Source organism: Petaurus breviceps, unplaced genomic scaffold, assembly GCF_028583685.1.
Source record: "Petaurus breviceps papuanus isolate PSGF00001 unplaced genomic scaffold, PetGlider_PUasm1.0 400, whole genome shotgun sequence".
Taxonomy (NCBI): domain Eukaryota; kingdom Metazoa; phylum Chordata; class Mammalia; order Diprotodontia; family Petauridae; genus Petaurus; species Petaurus breviceps.
Window position 1 is genome coordinate 6,476,673 of NW_027186316.1, and position 23,687 is coordinate 6,500,359.

General features: G+C 41.4%; 1 protein-coding gene across 1 annotated transcript in view; it reads right to left on the bottom strand.

Moving 5' to 3' along the window:
- Positions 1-6,260: 6,260 nt before the first annotated feature.
- Positions 6,261-23,687, bottom strand: part of TBC1D8B (TBC1 domain family member 8B) — a 116,705-nt gene continuing 99,278 nt past the window's right edge. Inside the window, exons 18-21 of the mRNA XM_069100471.1 lie at positions 21,147-21,230; positions 19,706-19,762; positions 12,612-12,709; positions 6,261-8,059 (exon numbers count right to left, since the gene is read on the bottom strand). Coding sequence (XP_068956572.1) covers positions 7,679-8,059; positions 12,612-12,709; positions 19,706-19,762; positions 21,147-21,230 — 620 coding nt within the window. The 3' untranslated portion in view covers positions 6,261-7,678. The remainder of the gene's footprint in view (positions 8,060-12,611; positions 12,710-19,705; positions 19,763-21,146; positions 21,231-23,687) is intronic.

Here is a 23,687-nt window from a genome sequence, read left to right on the forward strand (position 1 = left end):
ACCCCCTCATTTTAGAGGAGGAAACTTAGATCCATAGTGCTCTGTTGGTCTTTTAAAGGCCTTCATGCCCTAATTCCCAATCTAGATTTCCAGTCTTCCTATCCTTTTCCTGGATAATCCATGACCCAGTGACACTCATTGGTCCCTGTTCTTTACACATGACATTCCATTTCTCAACTCCAAGCATGGAATGCTCTCCCTCTTCATCTCTGCCACTTGGATTCCATGGTGTCCTTTAAGTCTCAGTTCAAATCCCAACTTTCCTAGTTCTTATTCTTTTCTTCCCCTCTCCTCCAAACTGCCTTCTCTCTGAGATTGTTACTGTTGTTCAGTTGTGTCCAACTCTTTGGGACCCCATCTGAGGTTTTTTTTTGGCAAAGATACTGGAGTGGTTTGTCATTTCCTTCTCCAGCTCATTTTTCAGATGAGGAAACTGAGGCAGTGACTTGTCCAGGGTCACACAGGTAGGAAGTGTCTGAGGCCTGACTGGAACTCAGGAAGATGAGTCTTTCTGAATCCACATCCAGCACTCTATCCACTGCAGCGCCACCTAGCTGCCCTGTTCTTTTTGAGATTACCTTCCATTTACTCTTTATATAGGGCATTCCAAAAGTCTACTAAAGCTTAAAAGTGCACTAAGACTCTTGGGATATCCTGTATATCTTCTATGTACACAATTATTTGCCTGTTGTCTCCCTTATTAGAATGTGAGTCCTTGAGGGTGTGGAGCCAAGATGGTGGAGAAAAGGCAGGTACTCACCTAAGTTCTCCCAAATTATCCTCAAAACAATTTTAAATAATGTCTCCAAACAAATTCTAGAGCAGCAGAACTCACAAAAGGATGGGGTGAAACAACTTTTCAGCCTAATACAACTTAGAAATTTGACTTGAAAGGTCTGTTGCACTAGGGTGAAAGCGTAGTGTGGTCCAGTGCAGGCTGTGACACCTCAGATTAGGCCCCAAAAAACTAGTAGAAGGCCTTGGGAGTGACTGAGTAGCAGCACAGCTTCCAGAACTCTCATCATACAGATGGTAAGGGGGTCAGAAATTATAGGGGATTCCTTTGCTGGCACTGGTGGCAGGCCTCTGTTGTATTGCCTATATGCAGATCCACACAGCATCCAGAATTGCAGTTCTGAGTCACAGTTCCAGGGTATTTAGGGCATATGGGGAGGAGCACTAGCACACCAGAACTTGTGGCCACAGGGGAGTGGGGACCCTGGTCAAGTTCCAGGGTGGAAGAGGGCTTGTGGTTACTCACAGACCAGAAGAGCAGTGACCACTCCTCTCCTTAGATCATACCACCTTGGAAGAACTGAAAACTTACAGGGCCCCAGAACTAGCACAGAAAAGAGCTGCACAAAAAAGTCTGAAGACTGGGATAGCACCCCCTCCACCCCGAGAGCAGAGTTCAACTTTAACATAAAGTTAAAATTCAAGAAATAGGCTAGGAAATGAACAACAACAAAAGAAACTGACCATGAAAAAGTAGCTATGATGAGAGGGAAGATCAAGACACAAACTCAGAAGAAGATGACAATGTGAAAACAGCTATAAGCAAAGCCTCAAAGAAAAAAAATGTGAAGTCTAACAAGAATTCCTGGAAGAGATCAAAAAGGATTTAAAAAAAAACAAATAAGAGAGGTAGAGGAAAAATTGGGAAAAGAAATTAGTATGAAACAAGAAAATCATGTAAAAAGAATCAACAGTTTGGTAAAAAAAAAAAAGGTACAAAAATCCTAAGAAAATAACAACTTAAAATAAAGACTAGCCAAATGGTAAAAGAGGCACAAAAATCCACTAAAGAGAAGAAATCCTTAAAAAGCAGAACTGGCCAAATGAAAAAGAAGATGCAAAAGCTCACTGAAGAAAATAATTTGTAAAAATTAGAATTGGGCAAGTGGAAAATAATGATTCCATGAGAAATCAAGAAACAGTCAAATACAATGAAAAGAAAGAAAAAATAGAAGAAAATGTAAGCTATCTCAATGAAAAACAACTGACCTGCAAAATAGATCCAGGAGAGGTAATTTAAGAATTATTGGGCTACCTGAAAGCCATGATCAAAGAGTATAGACATCATCTTTCAAGAAATTACCAAGTAAAAACTGCCCTTATAGTCTAGATTCAAAGGGTAAAATAGAAAGTATCTACCAATCACCCCCTGAAAGAGATCCCCAAATGAAAACTCCCAGGAAAATGCTAGCCAAATTCCAGGGTTCCCAGATCAAAGAGAAAATTGTGAGCAGCCAGAAAGAAACAATTCAAAAATCATGGAACCAGAGTCAAGATCAGAGGGTAAAGGATTACGACTAAGAATTCTCTACCCAGCAAAACTGAATATACTCCTCTTTCAGGGGAAAAAATGGACATTCAATGAAATAGAGGACTTTCAAGCAGTACTGATGAAAAGAGACCAGAGCTGAATATAAAATTTGACTTTCAAATGTAAGACTCAAGCATAAAAGCATAAACAGGGGAGAGAAATAATGAGGGACTCAATAAGGTCAAACTGTTTACATTCCTACATGGGAATATGATACTTGTAACTCCTAGAACTTTCTCATTAATAGGGCAATTAGAAGGAATATACATAGAGGGCACAGGATGGAGGAAAATACATAGTAATCATAACTGTGAAAAAATTTTTACAACAATTTCTCTCATAAAGGCCTCATTTCTCAAATATATAGAGAACTGAGTCAAATTTATAAAAATAAAAACCATTCCCCAACTGATAAATGGTCAAAGGAGATGAACAGGCAAATTCTAGATGAAGTAATCAAAGCTATCTATAGTCATATGAAAAAATGCTCTAAATCACCATTGATTAGAAAAATACAAATTAAAAACAACTCTGAGCTACCACTTTATACCTATCAGATTGGCTAACATGACAGAAAAGGAAAATGACAAATGTTGGAGAAGATGCAAGAAAATTGAGACACTAATGCATTGTTGGTGGATTTGTGAACCGATTCAACCATTCTAGAGAGCAATTTGTAACTATGCCCAAAGGGCAATCAAAGTTTTAAGAAACAGACATTAAAAATTGTTTTGACATGTACCTGGGGAAAAAATAAAATATTAATTTTTTTAAAAGAAAGCAATATGAAATGAAGATTTATGGTCTCACATAGAATACTTTTTGTGTTCTGCTGTGTGCATTGAAATGTTGCTTCTGGTGTTTAAGTTCAGAATTTTACAAAGAAATAAATGGTGTATTCTTCTTTTTTTTAAAGAACTCTATGGAACAGCAGCAATGAGAATTCAAAGAGCAGTGAAAAAGAAAAGAAAGCAACTGGAATCTAAAGGGGTGCCTTAGATCGGTGCTTCACAACCCACAGCTTAAGAAGCACTAAAGGGGTCACGAATGGAAAAAGTTTAAAAAGCCTTGCCTTAACCTCTTAGACAACTGCAAAATGACTGAATAAACTGTGGTACATGGATGTAGCAGAATGTTATTGTACCATAAGAAATGCTGAAGGAGACAATTTCAGAGAATCCTAGGTAGTATGAACCAAAGCAGAGTGAAGTGAGCAGAATGAGGACAATTTACATGATGAAAACATTATGAAGAAACATAACTTTAAGCAAATTTAGAACTCCAACCAATGAAATGGCAAACCATGATTCTGGAGAACTAAAAAGGAGACCAAAGACGTGATATACTTAAAATGAAGAATGACATATATGTTTCTGGGAAAGAGGATGGTATTTGGGGATCAAGACCTGACTGTCCATGACTCCTGTTGGAAAGTTTGAAGAAAGATAAAGGTCAGTGCTGGCAGAGAGCACAGAAGGTCAGTGGGATGGCACCACTAGGATGCCCACTGAACTTGCCACCACAAGTAGATCCAGAGAAGTATGATTTCAGAAACCCTCCAATGTTCAAGGAATACAAGGATAATCTGAGGAAGAAACAATGGAAATTTTGAGTGAAGAAAAAAGTCTCATACCACTGAGTTTTGGGACTCGGGTATATAAAGTTTCACATTTAGGTAACAAACAAAAAATCCTTGGTGAGAGGATAAGAGGTGCTGAGATCCATGTTTTTGGACTTCTACTGGGTGGATTGTTTTGCTTGACTCTACTAATTTGTTATGAGGTTTTTCTTTCTCTAGGTTTTTAATTGGGAGAGATTCCAAGGGGAGTTAGAAAACTTGATGGGGGAAAAAGAGGGCCATTGAAACATTTAAAATGAATAGAAGGTAATTAAGAAGGAAGCATAGATAAGCAGGATAGTTTTGAAAGCAATATGGAGAATTAATCTTATATTAAAAAATAATGTTATGTGCTTGATGGCAGGGACCTTGTTTTTACCTTTTCTTTGTATCCCTAGTGTTTAGCACAGGGCTTTTCACATAGTAGGTGCTTAATTAAGTCTCGTTGATTTCAGGCTTCTATATATTGTCTTTGGAAGAATGTGATTCATCTCTTTCCTTCTCCCTTTCCAGGTGAGACCCTGAGAAAATTGATGTTAAAAAACCCCCAAACAACCTGAATCCTGACCATAGGATCATGGATTTATATGAGCTGGAGGGAGCCTCTAAGGCCCTCTCATTTTATTTTATTTTATTTTTTTTGATTTTTGGAGGGGGGAAGGCAAGGTAATTGGGGTCAAGTGACTTGCCCAAGGTCACACAGCTATTAAGTGTGTCAAGTGTCTGAGGTCGGATTTGAACTCAGGTCCTCCTGACTCCAGGGCTGGTGCTCTATTCCCTGCACCAGCTAGCTGCCCCAACCCACTCATTTTAGAGGAAGGAACTGAGGGGCAGGAAGAGGAAATGATTTGGCTAACATTACACAAGGTAATAAGCACCAGAGGTAAAATTTGAACTCAGGTCCTCTAACTCTAGACCCAAAGCTCTTTTCGCTATACCCAAACTAAAGATTATATACAATGTGTACACATACCCAGTGACCACAGGGAAGACACCATTTTTTTCTGTTTGAAAATTGCCTAAGAGTCAATGTACATTGAGCCTAATAAAGACAGCTAATGACATTTTAAACAATATATTTAATAAGGTTTTCTGCATGAGTTTAGTTTTGATGCTCCAAGATTTCCCCTACTGTACTTTGTTCAACATATATCTCACATAAACTCCAAAAATATACCATTTGCCCCTTAAACTTGCATTTATAATCTCTTCCCTCTCGGAATGTCTTCAAGTATTCAATTCCAAAGAATCTAGGCTAAAAGATAATACACAGCAATCTTCCATAAGACTTATCATTATAACAACTTTGAACAGATGCTATTTTAGCTTTGGATCTTTTTTTTTTTGCAAAGACAATTGACAAAAAAAATCATTGAAGATGTATACAGTAGGGCCTGGTACGTCATAGATACCTAGAGCACTGTATAAATCAGACAAGGCCAATTTAACACCCATTGTGCAATCTTGGGTAAGGATTCTGAAAGCCAGGAATGTTTCAAGAAACCTTACTTGCACAAGAAGGCAAAACCAACTGTACCCCGATTGCTTGTCTCTAAGCTATAAAACTGCTTTGGTAAGCCAGTGTTGAGCACGTTTGAAAGGTGGTACCACAGGGAGTGTGCTTCCAAATTAAACTAAGAGGATTTTCAGTAGGCCAGCTACTTATTCTAGAGTTCAATGGAGAATAAGTAGATGTGAATGCTACTCATTCAGAAATCAAACCTTCCTGAAAAGGAGTCATTTTACCCTTAAAAAAGATTCTAGATTTAGGGCCCCATGCACCGAATTGACTTGACCCACACCAGTACCTTAATTTGAAAGTCATATATGGTGCCACATGGCATAGTGGACTGAGCACTGAGATAGGGGTCACAGAGCCCTGGATCTGAGTGGCCATGTGACCATGGGAGCAAATCTCTGATCTCAATCTTGTCGTCTGAAAAATAGGGATATTACCCTGCAATACCAACCTCCCTAACTAAAAACATCTACAGAAAGCATTTTGCAAACCTTAAAGCACTATAGAAATACCAATTATTATTAGTAGCATTTTTTTTGCCCTTTGAATGTGTGAAATGGCTAAGACCAAAGCTCTTTGAAGAGAAATCATTCTAATGACTGTTTATGAAAGAATGAGTCTGGTCAGAGCCAGGAAGCAGAGAAGATAAGATGAGCAAAGCTTTGATCTTTCCGATTTCAAAGGGTTTTCATTCTCCCAACTCAAAGCAGCCTATCTGAGACGAAGTTCATCGAGCGTTTGAAGTGGATCATTTTGCATACAAACTGGCTATTTTATGTGGATTCATTTGGTGGAAGTTTGTTTTTTTTTTCCTTTATTATAAGGGATGGCTCCCTGTGAGGGGAGAGGAGAGTCATCAGGAAATGTAGGGGATATAACAACAAAAGATAGAAAACACAATTTGTGGGGAAAAAAGAAAATTCTTCATCTTCATTAGCAGCAGAGATAGAACCCTAGAATCTCAGAGCTCAAAGGGCCCATAAAGATCATTTAGTCCAATTCCTTTACTGTATGGTAGAAGAAACAAAGGGAAGGTAAGAGACTTGTCCAAGGTCACACAGCTACTGTAATCTATCTTGGTCTAGAGAACCTACATTCCTTTAGATACATCTGTCAATAACTTTTGTTCCCTCACGTACACAAAAGCAGAATAAAGCTCTTACTAGCTCCCTTTATAATCAGCAAAGTGCAGACTCCTTTAAGGGGCTGGATGCACAGGTGCTTCCTAAGACAGCCTCTTAGATAAACGAATCAAAGAAGCAAGTCTCTTCCTGCTCTCCATTCCATCCTGCTAATGGGAAATTAATGCTGGACTTCACAAGATCTGAAACCGACTGTGAGGGAAGGGGCATAGGATAGGGACCGGACTTGTTATTTCACTGGTATAGGTAACTCCCAAGCAAGGAAAACCTTTCTGCCAACAAAAGTCAGCACCTCCTCTGTGTTTCAGAGACTTAGAGCTACCTAGAACATTGAGGGGGTTAAGTAACTTGCCCAGGGTCACATAGCCAGTATGTGTCAGAGCAAGACTAGAACCCAGGTCTTTCTGGCTCTTAGGCCAATTTTCTGTCCATTACGTCACACTGCTGGAAGGGAGGAGAAGGATATAGGAAGGGAGGTGGCTTCTGTACCTGGACTGGTGTTGGAAGTCCCTCTGGAGCCACTTATTAGAAGATAATATGGATGAACTAAAACAATTCATTAATTAGTCACTCAGTTAAGAAGACTCGAACACAAAACTCTTGAATGGCAATATTCCTTGGACAATTAAGGCTCAGAAGGTTCTATTCTCTAAAGCACTTTAACATCTACACAAGACTGAGGCACATACACATAGAGAATTCAAAACAAGAGGCTGTCTATTCGACAAAGCAGCATTCCTAGTACCCAAACACAACAGTAGGCTTGAAGGTTCCAACACTATTTCATGGTAACTACTAGGAAGAGCCATTTTTTTTAAAACTGAGTAGTTTGGTGGTGCCCTCTAGGGGTGACATGAACAAGTTTTCTTAAGATAGTGCAGATAAAGTAAAATGTTATATAAAAAGTGCTTGTCATTATGAATATTAAAAGTTAAGACTATCATAAAGAAGAATGGAATTGTGCTTTGGGGTAAATCCCTGAGGTTTGCTCCCAGGGATCACAGGGAATGAGCTAGATGGACCCTGGTAAACTTCAGGCAATCCTTGGTAAAAATGAATTCCACGCTAGTAACTTACACCCTGGTTCTAGAACTCAGCTGGGAGGCTTTTGCATCTGCTAACTTGGCTTGGACATCTACTGGTTTTTCAAAAAACCTCACTATGACAGGTTCATTTAACAATGATGCAAGGATCTGCTCAAAAGCAAAAGACCACTGGTGTTCCTCTTTAAGTGCCTGGGTGGTGGGAGAGGTGCTGTTACCAGTGTCCGCTGCAGGGGCGGAACCACTAGCCTTCTCCTTGGCGGGTAACATTGTGCCGTGCAACCTCCTTCCCACTTCTTCCATCCGTAGCAAGAGGTTGGTCACCACTGCGATGGCCTGGTATAACTCTTCCTCTTCTGGATGTCCATGGAACAAGTTATAAAAGGTCTTCGAGAGCTGAATAAATTGTACCTAGGAGACACAAAATAGACATGACAATAAGAGTATCTCACACATCTTTGGGAAAGTGCATTTGTGAGTAGGGAACTTATTAGAACACAGATTTCTACCCAATTATAACTGCCGATCTAGAGACTTCTTACCATCACAGCAAAGACGGGGACAAATAACAGTAACACAGGCAATCAGTCTTGGATAAATCAGTTTTGGAGAACAGATGGTGGAACCCATTTCCCTACACAGAACACAGAAGCAGAATGCAGTGTACAATGGCAAATAGACTTATTTGGTTGGTTGGTTTTAATGACTTTTTTTTTTATAAAGGGGGCCTTGAACTGGGAGGGGGAGTGGTGGTGTATGTTGAAAAACAATTATGGCATCAAAAAGACTTGAGTCACATAAATCAGGCTAGAAAATTTCAGAAAAGTCTGTCTACGAAGGGGAAGAAATTGCTGTCTCCCAGATACTTTCTATGGCTAGTGGGCAGCTGGTTCTTCTGATCTGGCACACTTAGGAAGTATCGACCAAATCGGGTGCGGTCTCTACCCACAAGGAGCTAATATTCAGGGGGGAGGAGAGAAGTATATTAGTCCAATCAATACTCATTGATGAAAGTACCTACTGGAAATCATCAGGTAACAATTGGCAACTCTGACTTCCCCACATGCCCAGCACAGACATGCTGTGATTAACCAGCATGTTTAAAAGAAAGAATTGCTTTGTGAATTTTTCTAGTAGTGATGAATGATCACTTTTAAAAAATGTTGTGTTTAATCAACTTATCAATAAAAAGTACCTTTAAATGTTCACAACAGCAACTTATCAGTGATTAACACTTCAACTTTTTCCTGAGTCTTTGGATTGCATATTTGAATAGACGTATACAACAGTTTATAGCCTATGCATAGTTTCGTTGGGTGTGTTCTGCTCTTTTCAGGCCACAATATTTTTGTATAGACGTTTCCAGATGTCTCTACCCTCTGTGCAATTGTTATTGTTCATGGTGATATAGTCTCCATAGCAGTGACGTGCCAGAGTTGGCTTGGCCTTTCCCCAGTGGTGGGGTGTTGGGCTTCCTTCCAGTTTCTCCCTATTCCATACAGCTATAAATACCTTTGCGCAAATAAGCACCCTTTTTATGAAGGTTGTGGGTGGAGTGTAATAAAGTTGAGACATTAGGAGGGAGGAAGAAAGGAGATGAGCTACAGGCATTTTTATACCATTTGTGAATGTTAACTAATGATTCTAATCGCAGAGAATTCCTGAAGAAGTTTGTCAAAAGGCAACTCATAAAACTACCCTAATAAATACCCTAATAAAAAAAGCAATGGCCTTCTTCAGATTTCTCTCATTCTGTGGCATTTCCCATTCTGAACATGGCAATGATTACAGAATATAACAAAGACCCTCCCAAGATTTGTCCAAATACAGAACTCTACCCACTTCTGTAGGTAACATTCTCTGGCTAATTCCTGTGGGTACAAATGGAACTGCCAGAAAGAATGTAGAAAACTTTCCCAAAGATATCAAAGCCTTGGCCACAGGTAGCATTTTCTGTACTGCTGCTCACTGAAGGCATGGGCAAGAAGGGAAAAAAAGGGGGTGGCTAGGTGGTGCTGCAGTGAATAGAGCACTGGCTCTGGAGTCAGGAGGACCCGAGTTCAAATCCGGCCTTAGACGCTTGACACACACTTACTAGCCAAACCCCAACAGCCCTCCAAAAAGCAAAAAAAAAAAAATGGGGGGAACCCTCATATTTGGGAAAGGAAGAGTTGGTTTGGAAGACAGTGTCTTGAGAATAGAACCATGACAATGTAGGCATGACAGGCTCCTGGTTAGAAAGATCAAGCTGGTAAGAACATATTTTCTGTCTTGGGAAGGCTTGTATGAACTGAGGCAGAATCAGGTAAACAGAACTATGAGGACAAATTACACAATAACAACACCACCAAAAAAGAGTGGAAAGACTTAAGAACTCTGACCAAGGCAATGCCCAACCATGATTCTGGGGGCCTGATGAGGAGGCATGCTACCCACTTCCTGAGATAGAGAGATAATGGACTAAGGGTACAGAATGAGATGTACATGTTTGGTCATGGCCAATGTGGAAATGTGTTTTACTTGGCCATGCCTATTTGTTACAAGGATTGTGTTTTTCTCTTTTTATTTGAATGTGGGGTTGGGAGAAAGGAAATGCTAGTAATAATACTGTTGCAAAAAAAAAGAGAGGGCCATGGAAGCATCTTAAAAATGGACAGAAAAGAGGAGACAAAAGTTCAGGGGGAAACACAGACAAGCAGGGAAGTTCTGAAAGTAACGTATTACATTTATTATGTGCTGAAGAAAAGCAAGTTGTAAGTGATAGATTCATGCCTTCACATATGATCTTCTTTTTCTGTTCCCCTTTGTATATAGAAAATTCACAGGCTTTTTTTCATGTTTATTTAATTCAGAATTTTAAGAAATGTTTAAAAAAAACAGAAAGCCTTTATGTGGGGTCTTGCAAATCTGCTCCAATGGGAAAGAAGCATCTGCATCCACCCACTAAGCCCAATATTGGAGAGTGTGCAATCCTTGCATCCTCAAGGGCCACAGCTCCCAAGGACCCAAGGAAGCAAGTCCGGGTGACGTCAAATGGCAATGGCACAAAAGATGTATCACCATCTGCTTCACTGCTGCACAGTAAGGGGCCTTGGGCCTTGCCACCTGCACCACAGCTGCTCCCTCCTTTTGTGTTGGTTCCTCCAATTAGGCCCTGAGCTCCTTGGGATCAGAGACTGCTTTGCATTTCTATTTGTGGCCTCAGCACTTGGCACTGAGTATGCACTGAAATCACTGCTTTTTCCATTGGTTCATTTATGCAAGGTAGGAAAAAGAAAAGTTCGTGAGACATCCAGAAGTTTATAGGAGACAAATCCAAGAAAGGAACAAGTAATTAAACCCAAGGTCCAGATTGCCTTTAGAACAAAGGCCTAAAGTACAGGCAACAAACAAAGAGGAATTCAAGGGACCTAAACCAAAGAAGCAAATCTGACCTCAGAGCTGTCACTGAGACTCGGTGAGATGAAAACCAGGACTAGACCATGGCTCACGGAAGGTATGCCTCATACAAAATCATATAAAAATCACAGGGTAGGGAAAGGGCCAGTAGCACTGTGGGTACTGTACACATATACCCATATGAAACTCCTCTATCAGTGAGGGTGGGCACCTTTCCTGCAACTTAGAGACCTGCTGAGGTTAAGTGATTTGATCATGGCCATACAGTCAGAGACAGGATTCAAACCAGGTCTTCCTGATTCCTATCCACTACACCACATGGTCGTGTGTACGTGTATCAATCAATCAATCAATCAAATGGCATTTATTGAGTACTTACTCTGTATCAGGCATTGTGCTAAGTGCTGCAGATACAAAGAAAGGCAAAAAGAGCCTCTGCTCTTCCAAGGAGCTGACATTCTAATGGAGGAGATCGATAGAAATAACCCCATACACATATATGTGGACATACACACACAGAAAAGAAGTTTTATTTTGACATTAATAATTCTGCCCCAGGAGGAGGGATAGAAGTTGCAAAAATGCAAATTTAGGCTCAGGGTAAAGAAAACCCTCCTAACAATTGTCACCATTTATTCATATTATATTAGAAGGCAGTGGATTTCCCCTCACCTGAGGGCTTCCAGCAAAAGTTCACCATATTTGTGAGAGAAGGAACTGCTTTTCAGGACTAGATGGCTACTGAAGACCCTTCCAATTCTGACATTCTATGACTCTGGGCCATCAGTCACATGGGGTTGGGTTCCTCTCAAAGCACACAGTTCAGGCTTCAAATCACCTGACCTGCAGAAAAGAACTCCAAATTTGACGACCCTCCTTATTTTGGTGAAAGTTGACCTGTACCAATGTAGGGTTGCCAGATTTGAGTTTAGCTTGCAGAAAATGGGAATACTACTCATGTATATGTGAAGGGGAGGGGAGGGTTCAAAGCTAACACATTACCGCCATCACTGTTTCATTGTGCTGCCATAACAAGTCACTGAGAAAGACTATCTGAAAGTTAACATGACCAACTTGTAATTGAGTCTAATACTTGGAAAGGTGGAGACCAAACCAGGTATGTTATAAATGGTGCCAAAAGGGGTGGCTAGGTGGCACAGTGAATAGAGCACCAGCCCTGGAGCCAGGAGGACCTGAGTTCAAATCCAGCCTTAGGCACTTAACACAAAAACTAGCCGTGTGACCTTGGGCAAGTCACTTAACCCCAATTGCCCTGTCTTCCCCCCCTCCAAAAAGAAAAATAAAGATAAATGGTGCCAGAGAGGCACCTAAGGTCTATGAATTAGCCCTAGCAATGGTTCGAAATTGCTCAACGAGTAATCTAAGAGAAAACTCCATTTTTAGACACATCTGAATGTCTAGAGACAAAATCATTGGTAAAACTCATCGGTTCCAACTCCTCCAGCCTCATTTAGTGTTTGTGGAAACATGTTATATAAGTTTGTAACTCAGGCTAACACACACCCACACTCATACAAAAATAAGGGTTTTGAAACTACTCTACCTGATTCATTCTGGGTAAATCTTTAATGTTTTCTTCTTTTTTGAGAAGCTCATCTTGCCATTGCTTTAGATACTCTTGAACATCGAGTTTCCCCCTGCCTGAACGAGAAAACAGAAACACTTCATTAGCAACAACCCACCACTACACATTTTCCCAAGTAAGAAAATGAACTGCTGTTGCTACTACTATGGTTTAAAATGAATTATAGCTGAACCAGGTTATTGAGTTTTCACTTTTCTTAAGAATTTGAAAAGCGTACTTTCAATATCTTCAACCGAGTCACTGATAAAAAGCTTGACTGAAATAGGGCCAAAGACCTGTGGCACTCCACTAGAGACCTTGTTCCAAGCCAAGATTGATTTACTAAGCAACCCTCTTTGTGTCTGTTTAATGAGTTCTAAAGACACTTAATATTTAGGCCATATTTCTCCATGTTGTCTATCAGGACATCAGGAAGACCATCCAAATGATCAAATGGTGTGTTGAAATTCAGACACACTCTATCTATAGCATTCTCCTGATCCACCAGGCTAGAAATCTTATTAAAGAAATTGGATTCTTGGTGAGCCCAGGCTTGCAGGAAATAACTGCTCTGATTCCAGAGAGTTGGCAAAGTTTCTCAATACTCAGTTACAGAGCTTGGTGAGGAATTAAGGTCAAACTCACAGGTGGCTTGCAGAATTTCCCTTCTTCCCCTTTTTAAGAACTGGAATGAGAGACCTGTGTTCTTCAGAAAACCACAGAGATGATCAATAATAGTTTGGGAATCCTATCTACATGCTTCTGCAGCACTTATGGGGGCAATTTTCCTAGGCCAGGGGGCCTGACCTCAATGATACTTGGTAGGGACTCTGTTACTAGCTGATTCCCTTAACCCTTTCCAACTTGACTGAAGATCAGTCTCCTTGACAGCTAGAAGTAAACAGAAGTTAAGTATCTCTGCTTTCATTGTCCATCTTCCCTTCTACTTCCTGGAGTGGACCTCCTTCTTTCTTGTTCTTCCTTCTGTAAAGGGGGACTGGCCAATGAGGGTTCAGTCCTGGAAGAATGCACATGTGGTAAGCTGGCTTCAGGAAGTTCCTGATGAAGTGGAATGGAAGGACCCAGTGTTTCACTTGGGACTGTTTCACATTCTGGGACTGTTTGCAGTTCACTAACCACAAGGTGAAGAAATAGTTATTTGATTGGCTTCTAAGACAGAACTGAGCATGCATTTAAAAGGAACTAACCAGCCAAAGCAAACTCTCTCTTCCTTTTCCTGCCTGGTTTCATTCTAGTAAGGAGGCAAGGATTGCTGTAAGTCTCCAGGTAGGATGGAGGGAGACAGGGAGAGAAAGAGAAGAAGAGAGTAAAAGGAGAGGAGACAGGTGAGCAATACCTTACTCTCCTCATCCAGGTCGACACAAGGTCATGGGCACAGAGCCTGGCCAATGCTTCTGTCCCTGACATTTCTCTTCTGGACTAGTAGGCTACAACCCTATGAGCTTCAAAGGGTCAGAAGAGGGAGTTGTGAGAGGGACAGTGACAGGAGTCCATCTAAGAGTTTTCAGATAGCCAAATCTGGTAAGCAAAGCCCTGAACAGCTTATGAGAGCCAGTCCCAGCAATGACTTGAATGCAGCAGCTAAGACACTGTTTTCTTTTCTTTTTTTAAAGGATTTCAACGTTCACTTTTATAAGAGTTTGAGTTCCAAATTTTTTTTCTCCCTCCCTTCTCTTCCCCCTCCCCAAGATGGCAAGCAATCTGATATAGACTATACATGTAATCATATTAAAAGTATTTCCACATTAGTTATGTTATGAAGGAAGAATCAAAACAAAAGGGAAAAACCACAAGAAAGAAAAAACAAAAAAATAAAGAGAAACAGCCTGCTTCAATGTTCACTCAGCCTCCACAGTTCTTTCTTTGGATGTGGATAGCCTTTTCCATGAGTCTTTTGGAATTGTTAAGACATTGTTTTATAGATCAACTTTGTTGACTATGGAGCATTTGGAAGTCACCTTGGTGAGGAAAGTGCTTCGTAGCAAACACTTTTAAGTTTGAGCCCACTCTACTAACTGGCCGAAGCAAACTCTGTCCCCCACTCGGGGAGGGGGGATATTTTGTACTTCTGGTTTTGGCCACATCTTCTCATTAAATATCTCTCTGCAAAAGCTAATTTATATTAACTGGTTAAATGATACTGGGCCACTAATTGTTGGGATCAATGAAATGAGAGAGATACTAAATGTTAAGCGGTCATTGATATTAGGGAAAATACACTGGAATGAGGCCTCAAGCCAATAGCATTTGAAGAATCCTAATAACCTTATGGGGGTTTCCCTAGAAACCTGAGAGGGAGATAGCTAGCAACTGTGCTCGGGGGGAACAGACATGAGTGGGAGCTTATAAAAGGCCTTCTTGGGCTATCGCTGGCATGGTTTAGTATCTTTAGCTTATCCTAGGCTCTATTCTTCCTAAAAGGTCTAGCCATTCTTTTGTACTCATAGTTTTTTTTTAAGCAATCGGGGTTAAGTAACTTGCTCAAGGTTACATGGCCAGTTATTTCTGGGTGTTGTGCTGAGTATCTGAGCCCGGATTTGATCCAGGTCATCCCAACACTGGAGCCAGTACTCTTACTCGCTGAGCCACTTGGCTGCCCCTAAGCAATCGGGGTTAAGTACCTTGCTCAAGGTTACATGGCCAGGTGTTTCTGGGTGGGTGCTAAGTGTCTGAGCCTGGATTCAATCCCCAGGTTATCCCAACAATGGAGCCAGTGCTCTTACTCGCTGTGCTACCTGGCTGCCCTACTCATAGGTTTTTAATTGCTGTTTTCACCGTTCATATCTGTCCCTTTTGAATCTAAGATTATAAGAGAGGGCCCTGTGATGTGACTTCAGTCAAGTATCATGTTTACAATATCCTATCTCTCAGGTTTTCTTTTGTTGAGACTCGGGCATCTTCTCTGGCAGAGACTCTGCAATGAGATCTTAGAGATCTTTTCCCTGAATTTTAAAACAATCTCCTTATTCTTGGCTACTAAGCTGATTTCACTCATTTTTGTTAAAGTCAATAAGCAATTATTAATATCTACTATGTGCAAGGAGCTCTGCTGGGTGATATAGATATCAAGACAAAAATACCCTTCCCTCTTATATGCTCCTGGGGGATAAGAGATGTTCCAAAATAAGCACATGGTGGGACCATGAATGCAGTGGAAGATCAAAATATAATACAAAATGACAAATGTGAGTATTGCAGAGAAACACCGGGAGAGAGTGACAGGAACAGAATCACAGGAACAAAACAAGGACAACAACAACAATGCTGATGAAAAGATCAGTAACTAGGGAACAGCTCAGGCATCAAACATGCAGCCCCCAGGTCACACAACTGTATAATGTGTTACTGATATAATTAGAAATATTTAGCAAAATAAATAAAAAGACAATAAAACATAGATAATATTAGATTTTAAACTAAGTCAATCTGTCACCTGCAGGGATCTTTATGTATGGATTAGTGGCCCTCATTTCTATTTGAGTGGGACATCTCTGGGCTAGAACATCAGATGAGTTCACAATATTGGATATTTTTCCTTAAATATTTTTCTTCATTACAAGGGAGGGTTTGATCCTGTGGGAGGCTAGGGAAGCCATTTTCACAAATGTCTGTGGTATAAAAACAAACAGTAACCAGACTGCAAGGGTTTGAGAAGTGAGGGGGAGAAGTAAAGAAAAGGAGTATGAACAGATTCTACCAGTAGTTTGGCTGTGAAAGGTAAGAACAGCATAGGAGAAACCTTATTATTTTAACTATTCTTCCTAACTAGGTGCTAACTAGGCATGCACAGCTACACAGGTAGGAAGGTGTGGGGCAAGGTAGAAGGATCAATACCCCTTTCTCCCCCATCTGGCCATCTCCTCTAACATCACCGTCCCTATCAACATGCTCTTGTGACCCTGGACACCCACCTTGCCTTCTTCATGGCGAGTGTTGGTGAGGCCATATTCCAGGCTTGGGTTGACAAAGGTGCAAGACCCTCCCCCAAGGCATGATTGGAGTAGGAAACCTGACCCAGGAGCACAAGCAGTCTAATCCCCACTGCGTATGTGTGCCCTGTGAGGGCCAAATGAAAATTCTCCCCCACCCCAGTGTCTCTACACAGCCCCAGGCACCTGGTTCCTCCTGCTGCCCTTATGGAAGTCTGCCCACCAGGAGAAAGGGCCTGTACCCATAGGGAAGGCACTCTTGGACAAACCATGTTAAATAAAGGAGCCCAAAGCCTTGGCTGTCTTATCCTTCCCTCCCATTTCATCCTCTCAAGCCTTAGAGTCACTCTGCTCTAGCCACTTCTGACATCAATTTGACAGTCTCTGAATTCAGCCATGCCTGGACAAAGTTCCATTTGCCCTAGCCTTATATGGTTCTGGGTGGGAACTAGACTGTGGAGGGTCTGAGCATAAGGAGCTTGTATTTATCCTAAAAGCAATGGGGAACCTTTGAGCAGGGGATGATATGTGCAGAGCTACATCTTAGAAAGGTTCTTTCAGCAACTGTGGATGGGATGGAGGGAGATCCGAGAGGCCAGAAATGGGGAGATCGGTTGGGAGACTATTATAATAGTTTAGGTGACATGAGAGCCTGAACTAGGCTAGTACTCATGTCATCTGAGAGATGTTGCAACCTGACTACCATAAGAGGAACGGAGAATGCTGGGGTCAAAACTTGGGTGACTAGGGAGTGGTAGTGTCCTCAGTGGAAATAAGGCAGTGAAAGGCACAGGTTTAGTGGGGGAAGCTCCTAAGTTCCATTTTGCCCAGACTGAGCTTAAGATGCTTACAGAACAACATCCAGGACGAAATATCCAGCAGTTAACTGATTAGCTGAGGCTGGAGTTTGGATGTTAAGAATTGAGAAGTTAGGGTTGCATGTCTAATCTCTTGAGTCACCTGCAGAGAAAAAGACACTTTGAACTTATGTGAGCTGCTCAGATCACCAAGGGAGTATGGAGACAGAAAAGAAAAGAGCTCCAGACAAAGGCCTGATGGGATGGATGGTAGATAATGAGGGAGCAAAGGGGACAACAAGGAGCACACAGGGAGGAGACAAAAATATCATTGAATCCAAGTTTGGCCGGCACAGTATTTGCCATAGAGGATAGGGTCCTTATTCTTTAAAAGGTACTGAAAACCTCCAGACTTAATTGGTTCACCAGACTCAGGATTGGCCACTCATTATTGCTGCTTCCCACTGGCGTAGGTACAGAAGCCAGCTTGTGAGGAGTCAGTCTTCCCTCAGACTTTTGACCACTGGACCAGCATGGCCAACACAGAGGTAAGGAAGGTGTGCTCAGCTGAATCAATGATGTAACCTTTAATTTTCTTTTCATATTTTGGCTATATAAACCCTTTTTTTTGCTATTAACTGTCAGATAGTTTACGAGTCTTGCTGCATTCCAATTCTAAACATAAAGCACCAGACTGGCCTAAGTCAGTCTTGGCTATAACACTGACGGAGAAGAGAATGCCTGGTGAATGCGATGATCAATGATAACCAAATCTGAAAAGAAGTCAAAGAGAAAGACTAAGAAAAGAACTTAGGATTTGGTGTTTAAGAGATCGTTGGTAACCTTGGAGGGAATAGTTTCAGTTGAGGGGTGGGACTAGAAGTCATGATTGCAAAGTGAGTGGGTGGTGAGGAAGGAGAGGCAGTGAGGATACAGGGTGTCCCTAAAGTCTGGACACATAGGACATCTCATTAACTATGCATATTTTCAAGAAATGAAATGAAATTTTCAACATTTTATTTAATTAGCATAAATTTTAGCCATGAGAATTTCATATGGAATTAGCTTTCATTAGCTATTGGGACTATTTTCACTATTAATGAGATTAATTAATTAATTAATTTCCTGTGTATCTCCTATGTCTTCCTATGAAACCTCATTTTATGCTAATAAATGCTGAAAATGTCATTCATTTCATTTCCTAAAAATATGCATAGTTAATGAGATTTCCTATGTGTCCAGACTTTAGGGACACCCTGTAGACAATTCTTTCTAGGAGTCTGAGAGTGACAAGGTGGAAAAAGGGCATGAGGGGGATAGCAGGGGCAAAGTGAAGGTACAGTCCTCTGCTGCCTCCCTCTGTAGCCCTTTCTCTGTTTCTATTTAGACCAACTTTAGGGTACAGGAGAGAAGAAATTAACATTTTCAATGACCTGGTAGTCTGGACATGCCTGCCACGTGACAAGCTGTTTCATACACAATTTCTCCACATGTTCTCAATACACAAAAATTATAGTGGCCTGGACTGATTTAGCAAATACAATGAAATTTGTTTGTTTTTAAGATAGACTGATCACGATATTACTGGCATTAATTTAATAATAAATATTCAGAATCTTTTAGGCAAATGAGTTAGAAGCCCAAGATGCGTTTTCAGAAATTTTTAAGACATAAATAGCCCTCACAACTTTATTATTACTTGGCCAGAAAACACTCAGAATTTGCATTTTAAAATAATGTGGGTTTTTGACTACCACATATTTGACTCCCACCAAGGAACTCTAAGGGAAGTAGTAAAATAAAGTGCTAAAGCAAAATACATACAAGATGTTCTAGAATTTAAGGCCTGTTTGAAAACAAATGAGTGGCACTGACTTTTTTCTTGCATGTCCATGAAATACCAAAAGGGCAAGAAGATAACCTCCAGCTTGTTGAGGAGGACCCCTCCCTAGGGAGGAATTTTGGGATCTAAGATCTAGAGGTATAAGAGACCACCAAGGGTAGCTAGTCCAATTTCATCATTCTATGGTTGAGAACATGGAAGCCTAGGAAGGCGAAGTGCTTGTCCCAGGTCACCTAGGCAGGAAGTATCAGAGGTAGGATCTGACCCCTCAATCCTAGGCCTCCCTTATCAATATTTTTTCCACTGTATCAGAGAAGTCTTGCAGTAGGAGATAACAAAGAGGGACTACAGTCTGTACCAATTGATTGAGTCCCCACATTGACTAGTAATGGATGCATCGGCATAGGTGGAAGTGGTTGTTGTTACTGTGATTTTTGGACACAGAATCATAATTAAGTGAACTCCCAAAGGCTTGTTGGTTACCTTTCTCTGGGCTGCCTTTCGCTGATCCTACTTCCTGTCCATGTGCAGATAAGGAAACTAGAAGAGAACACATGACATCCTTCAAACTCCCTGGTTTAAGCAAATCCTTTTGGAAGGAACCCCAGCTTTGATACACGCAAAGCAATCAGCACAGCTCACTTTCTTCCATAGGGAGTCCAATTTTGGCTGAAATGGCCTGATATTGTGACAGAAAAATCATGCAAGAGCTTTGGTGTCCTATAGTAATGTCATTGGCTAACTGGGCCTACTGCCCCATCTCACTAGGTGTCTGGATTTTGGGAGCATAAATCAAAGGAGAAGGCAAAATGTTTCTATCAGGAGATTAATTAAAAAGCAAACCAAAAAGCTCAGACTTTAAGGGGACTCCTGGGGTCACTACATACCTAGTCCAGTCTCATCTACCATTTTATTTTGGACCAGCCTTGGGATGTCATTGGTGTAGGGAAATGCCAGGGAGGAAATTCCCTCTGTCAGTGCAGATGGGGTACCTGCTCTTAGAGAATTTCCTGGGGCAGCTAGGTGGTGCAGCAAATAGAGCACCAGCCCTGGAGTCAGGAGGACCTGAGTTCAAATTCGGCCTCAGACACTTGACACTTACTAGCTGTGTTACCTTGGGCAAGTCACTTAACCCCAAATGCTTTGTCTTCCCTCCTCAAAAAAAAAAAGAAATGGATAATTTCCCAGGGTCACAGAGCCACTATGTGACTGGGAATGGACTAGAACATGGGTCTTCCAGGCTTCAAGGCCAGCTCTCTTGTCCAATCCACCATGCTGCCTTTCCAACCAATACAATGAAAATTCAGATTCACAATGACCCATGTGAAACACACAAAGATGAGATGGTGAGCTCCTTGAGGGCAGAAAGATTGTCTTTTTACTTTTTCTTTCTATCCCTAGCTCTTAGTACAGTGCCTGGCATACAGTAGGTGCTTAATAAATGTTTGTTGACTAACTGATCCTCTATCATACTATGTGCTAGATATAGCATACTAAAGTTGAGAAAGACAATGGATACATTTTTTCAATAATTTTTTTTCCCAATTAACAAAAATTTGCCTTCTTTCTGCACCCCCACAAATTGGTCACTGAAAAAGAAATTAAAACAAACCCCTTATAATTTACACACACACACACACACACACACGTATGTAGTCAAACAAAACAAATAACAAATATATTTTTACACAAAGGATTTTCTGCCTAATTTTCCAGATAAGTCAGTTTACTGGACAAAGCCTTGAATTTTAGGAAATCAGTCAAAGATTTAGTGAGCACCCCCAGGTGCCTAGAATCATGAAGTGGAAGATGACTGATAACAAAAGTTGTTGTGTTCCCCCATGGGTAGAACGCTGGATCCAAGATGGCCTCTGTGCCTGACTGACCACAATTAGTGGGACTAAACTTTGGAATTCCCATTTACCATGGAACTGGCTGAAGCGAAGAAGTTCATCCTTGGAAAGCTGATCTCCTTTTGAAGGGCTCACAGACTCCACTTCAGTAAAAGCTGGAAAGAAACAACCCAAGTCATATAGGTGTTAGGGGAATGAGAATTTAAAATCTTCCCTGCCCCTAGGCCCTTTGATAGGCTTAAGTGTACCTGGAACCTGGGGCTGGAGGCTTGGTTTTTCAAGAATGCGCACACCTTGGTGCTCTGTGATTGGGCAGTGGGTCAAGAGGGTTGTGACATTCTCTGAGCCAGGAGAAGGCTATATAAACCCTGATGTGAGGCTTTGCTTTGGGGCTCACTTTGAGAAGTTCTGTGTGATTTCACCAGATGAGACTCTGGGCAGCCGTTGAGCCCCCTGGCTTTGAAAACCCAGATGTTGATGCTTCCCTCTCTGGTAACTGTGACTAGGTATGGATGTAATGGTTAGATAGTTGGAGGCCTGTCAGCTTGATCTGTTTCTCTGTCTTCTTGTAACTTCTGCTTGTAACTTGTTTGTATTGTCTGAAGTTCAGGGTGCTGACCTTTTCCCCCCGAACTAGGTAAATGACATATGATTAATTAAAGCAAGATTCTTAACCCATTTTGAGTTATTTTCCTTTAGAAAAGCAGATCTAAGAACCTGTGTTGGCAGCCATCCTGAGGATGCTGGGGTGCTTGCTGCTACAATGGGATTTGTGAGTGAAAAGCAGAATCAGAAGGTGGGGAGTATGGGATGAGGGAGCTTGTGCTCTACAACTCTGGGCAAATAAAGGCTCCCAGCTCTAGAGCTGGAAAGAAGGACCTCTGGGGTCAGTTGGTCCAGTCCCCTCCTTTAATGGAGGAGGAGACTCAGGCTGAGGGAAGGGAAATCACAGAGGATTCTAGGTGGATCTAGAACTGAGAAGATCCTCATAGGCTGACCAGTCTAACCCCCTCCTTTTACAGAAAAGGAAAATGAGCCCAGGGAAGGGAAATCACCCATAGGATCCTAGATCAATCCAGAGCTGGAAGGGACCACATAAAGATACAGTTTAACCCCCTCTGTTTTACACAGGAGAAATCTAAGGTCCAGAGAGTAAAGTGATTTGTCCATGTTTACTCAGAGAATCCTTGATCTAGAAGTGGGCCAGCCTCCTCCTTTACAGGCAAAGAAACTGAGGGCCAGAGAAGATCAGGTCACTTGTCCAAGGTAGTAGCAGAGCTAGATCATTTAGAAGGAAATGCAGAAATGCCCAAATGCCAGTGGGAACTGGGCTACATTCAGTCCCATAGAGCCCCAAAGCAAAGCAGGGATTGTCTCTGCAAATTCCCATGAAATAGCACAAGTTGAAGTATGTAACAAATGCTTGTTATGTAACAAATGCAACGAAACAAAAAGTGTTTCAATGGATGTCTCTGAAAACACTGCCTTAGACTAAGTCACTCACAGAGTCTCCCTCAATAAATAAGTTGAGGAACACAACATTGGCTTAATGTTGAAAAATAAAAGTATTATCAGCTGGCACAGTGGAAAGAAAGTTGTCTCTGGAGTCAGAGGTGGTTGTTGTTCAGTGGTTTTTCAGTCCTGTCTAACTCTCTGTGACCCCATTTGGGATTTTCTTGGCAAAGATTCTTGAATGGTTTGCCATTTCCTCCTCCAGCTCATTATCCATATGAGGAAACTGAGGCAAACAGGGTCAAATGACTTTCCCAAGGTCACACAGCTAGTGAGTTTCTGAGGTCATATTTGAACTCATGAAGACTCATCTTCCTGACTTCAGACCTGGTTCTCTATCTACTGCAGTGCCACCTAGCTCTCCAGAGTCAGAGGACCTGGGTTCAAATTCTATCTCTAATACTTATATAGCTGGGTATCCTTGGGTAAGTCCTTTCCCCTCCCTGGGCCTCAGTTCCCTCCTCTGTAAAATGAGAGGGTTTGTCTAGATGGCTTCTGGGTGACCTTGGGTGAGTCCCTTCCTCTTGCCAGACCTAGGTTTCCTCTTCTCCATAAAATGCCTTAGTTCCCATTAGGTGGCCTCCTCAGTCCCTTCCAATACTTCCATCAATGATTCTTCTGAAATAAAGCTGAGTAAAGTAAGCCTCTGAAAATGACAATGAATGCTGAATGAGGGTATTTAGGCTGCGTCTTTATACAGAAGGTCTTTTTATTGAAAAGAAAACATTGGGAAGTATAACCATACGACTGATGTTAGGACTGAGAAAATTAATTATACAAGAGGGAGCTTTTTGGAAGTGGTTTGTCAGGAGGCTGGGGTTTCTAGGGGGCACCATTTTGTATCACTCCCACAAAAGCCCTTCACTGCAGACTGTGAGCACCTTGGCACCCAGTGGGGGCTTCTTTCTCTTGGATTTGCTCAGGTGTTTTCAAAAAGCATGTAACATGGCATTGAGTGCCTCACACATGTTCAATGTTCAAACTAAGAGATGACTAGAATGGGTTGGGTTTGGTTTTGTTTAAATGCTGGTGTGAGTAGCAGAGTAGAAAAGGCACCAGACTCAAATTCATATTCTGGCTCCACTGCTTGCTGGTTGCGT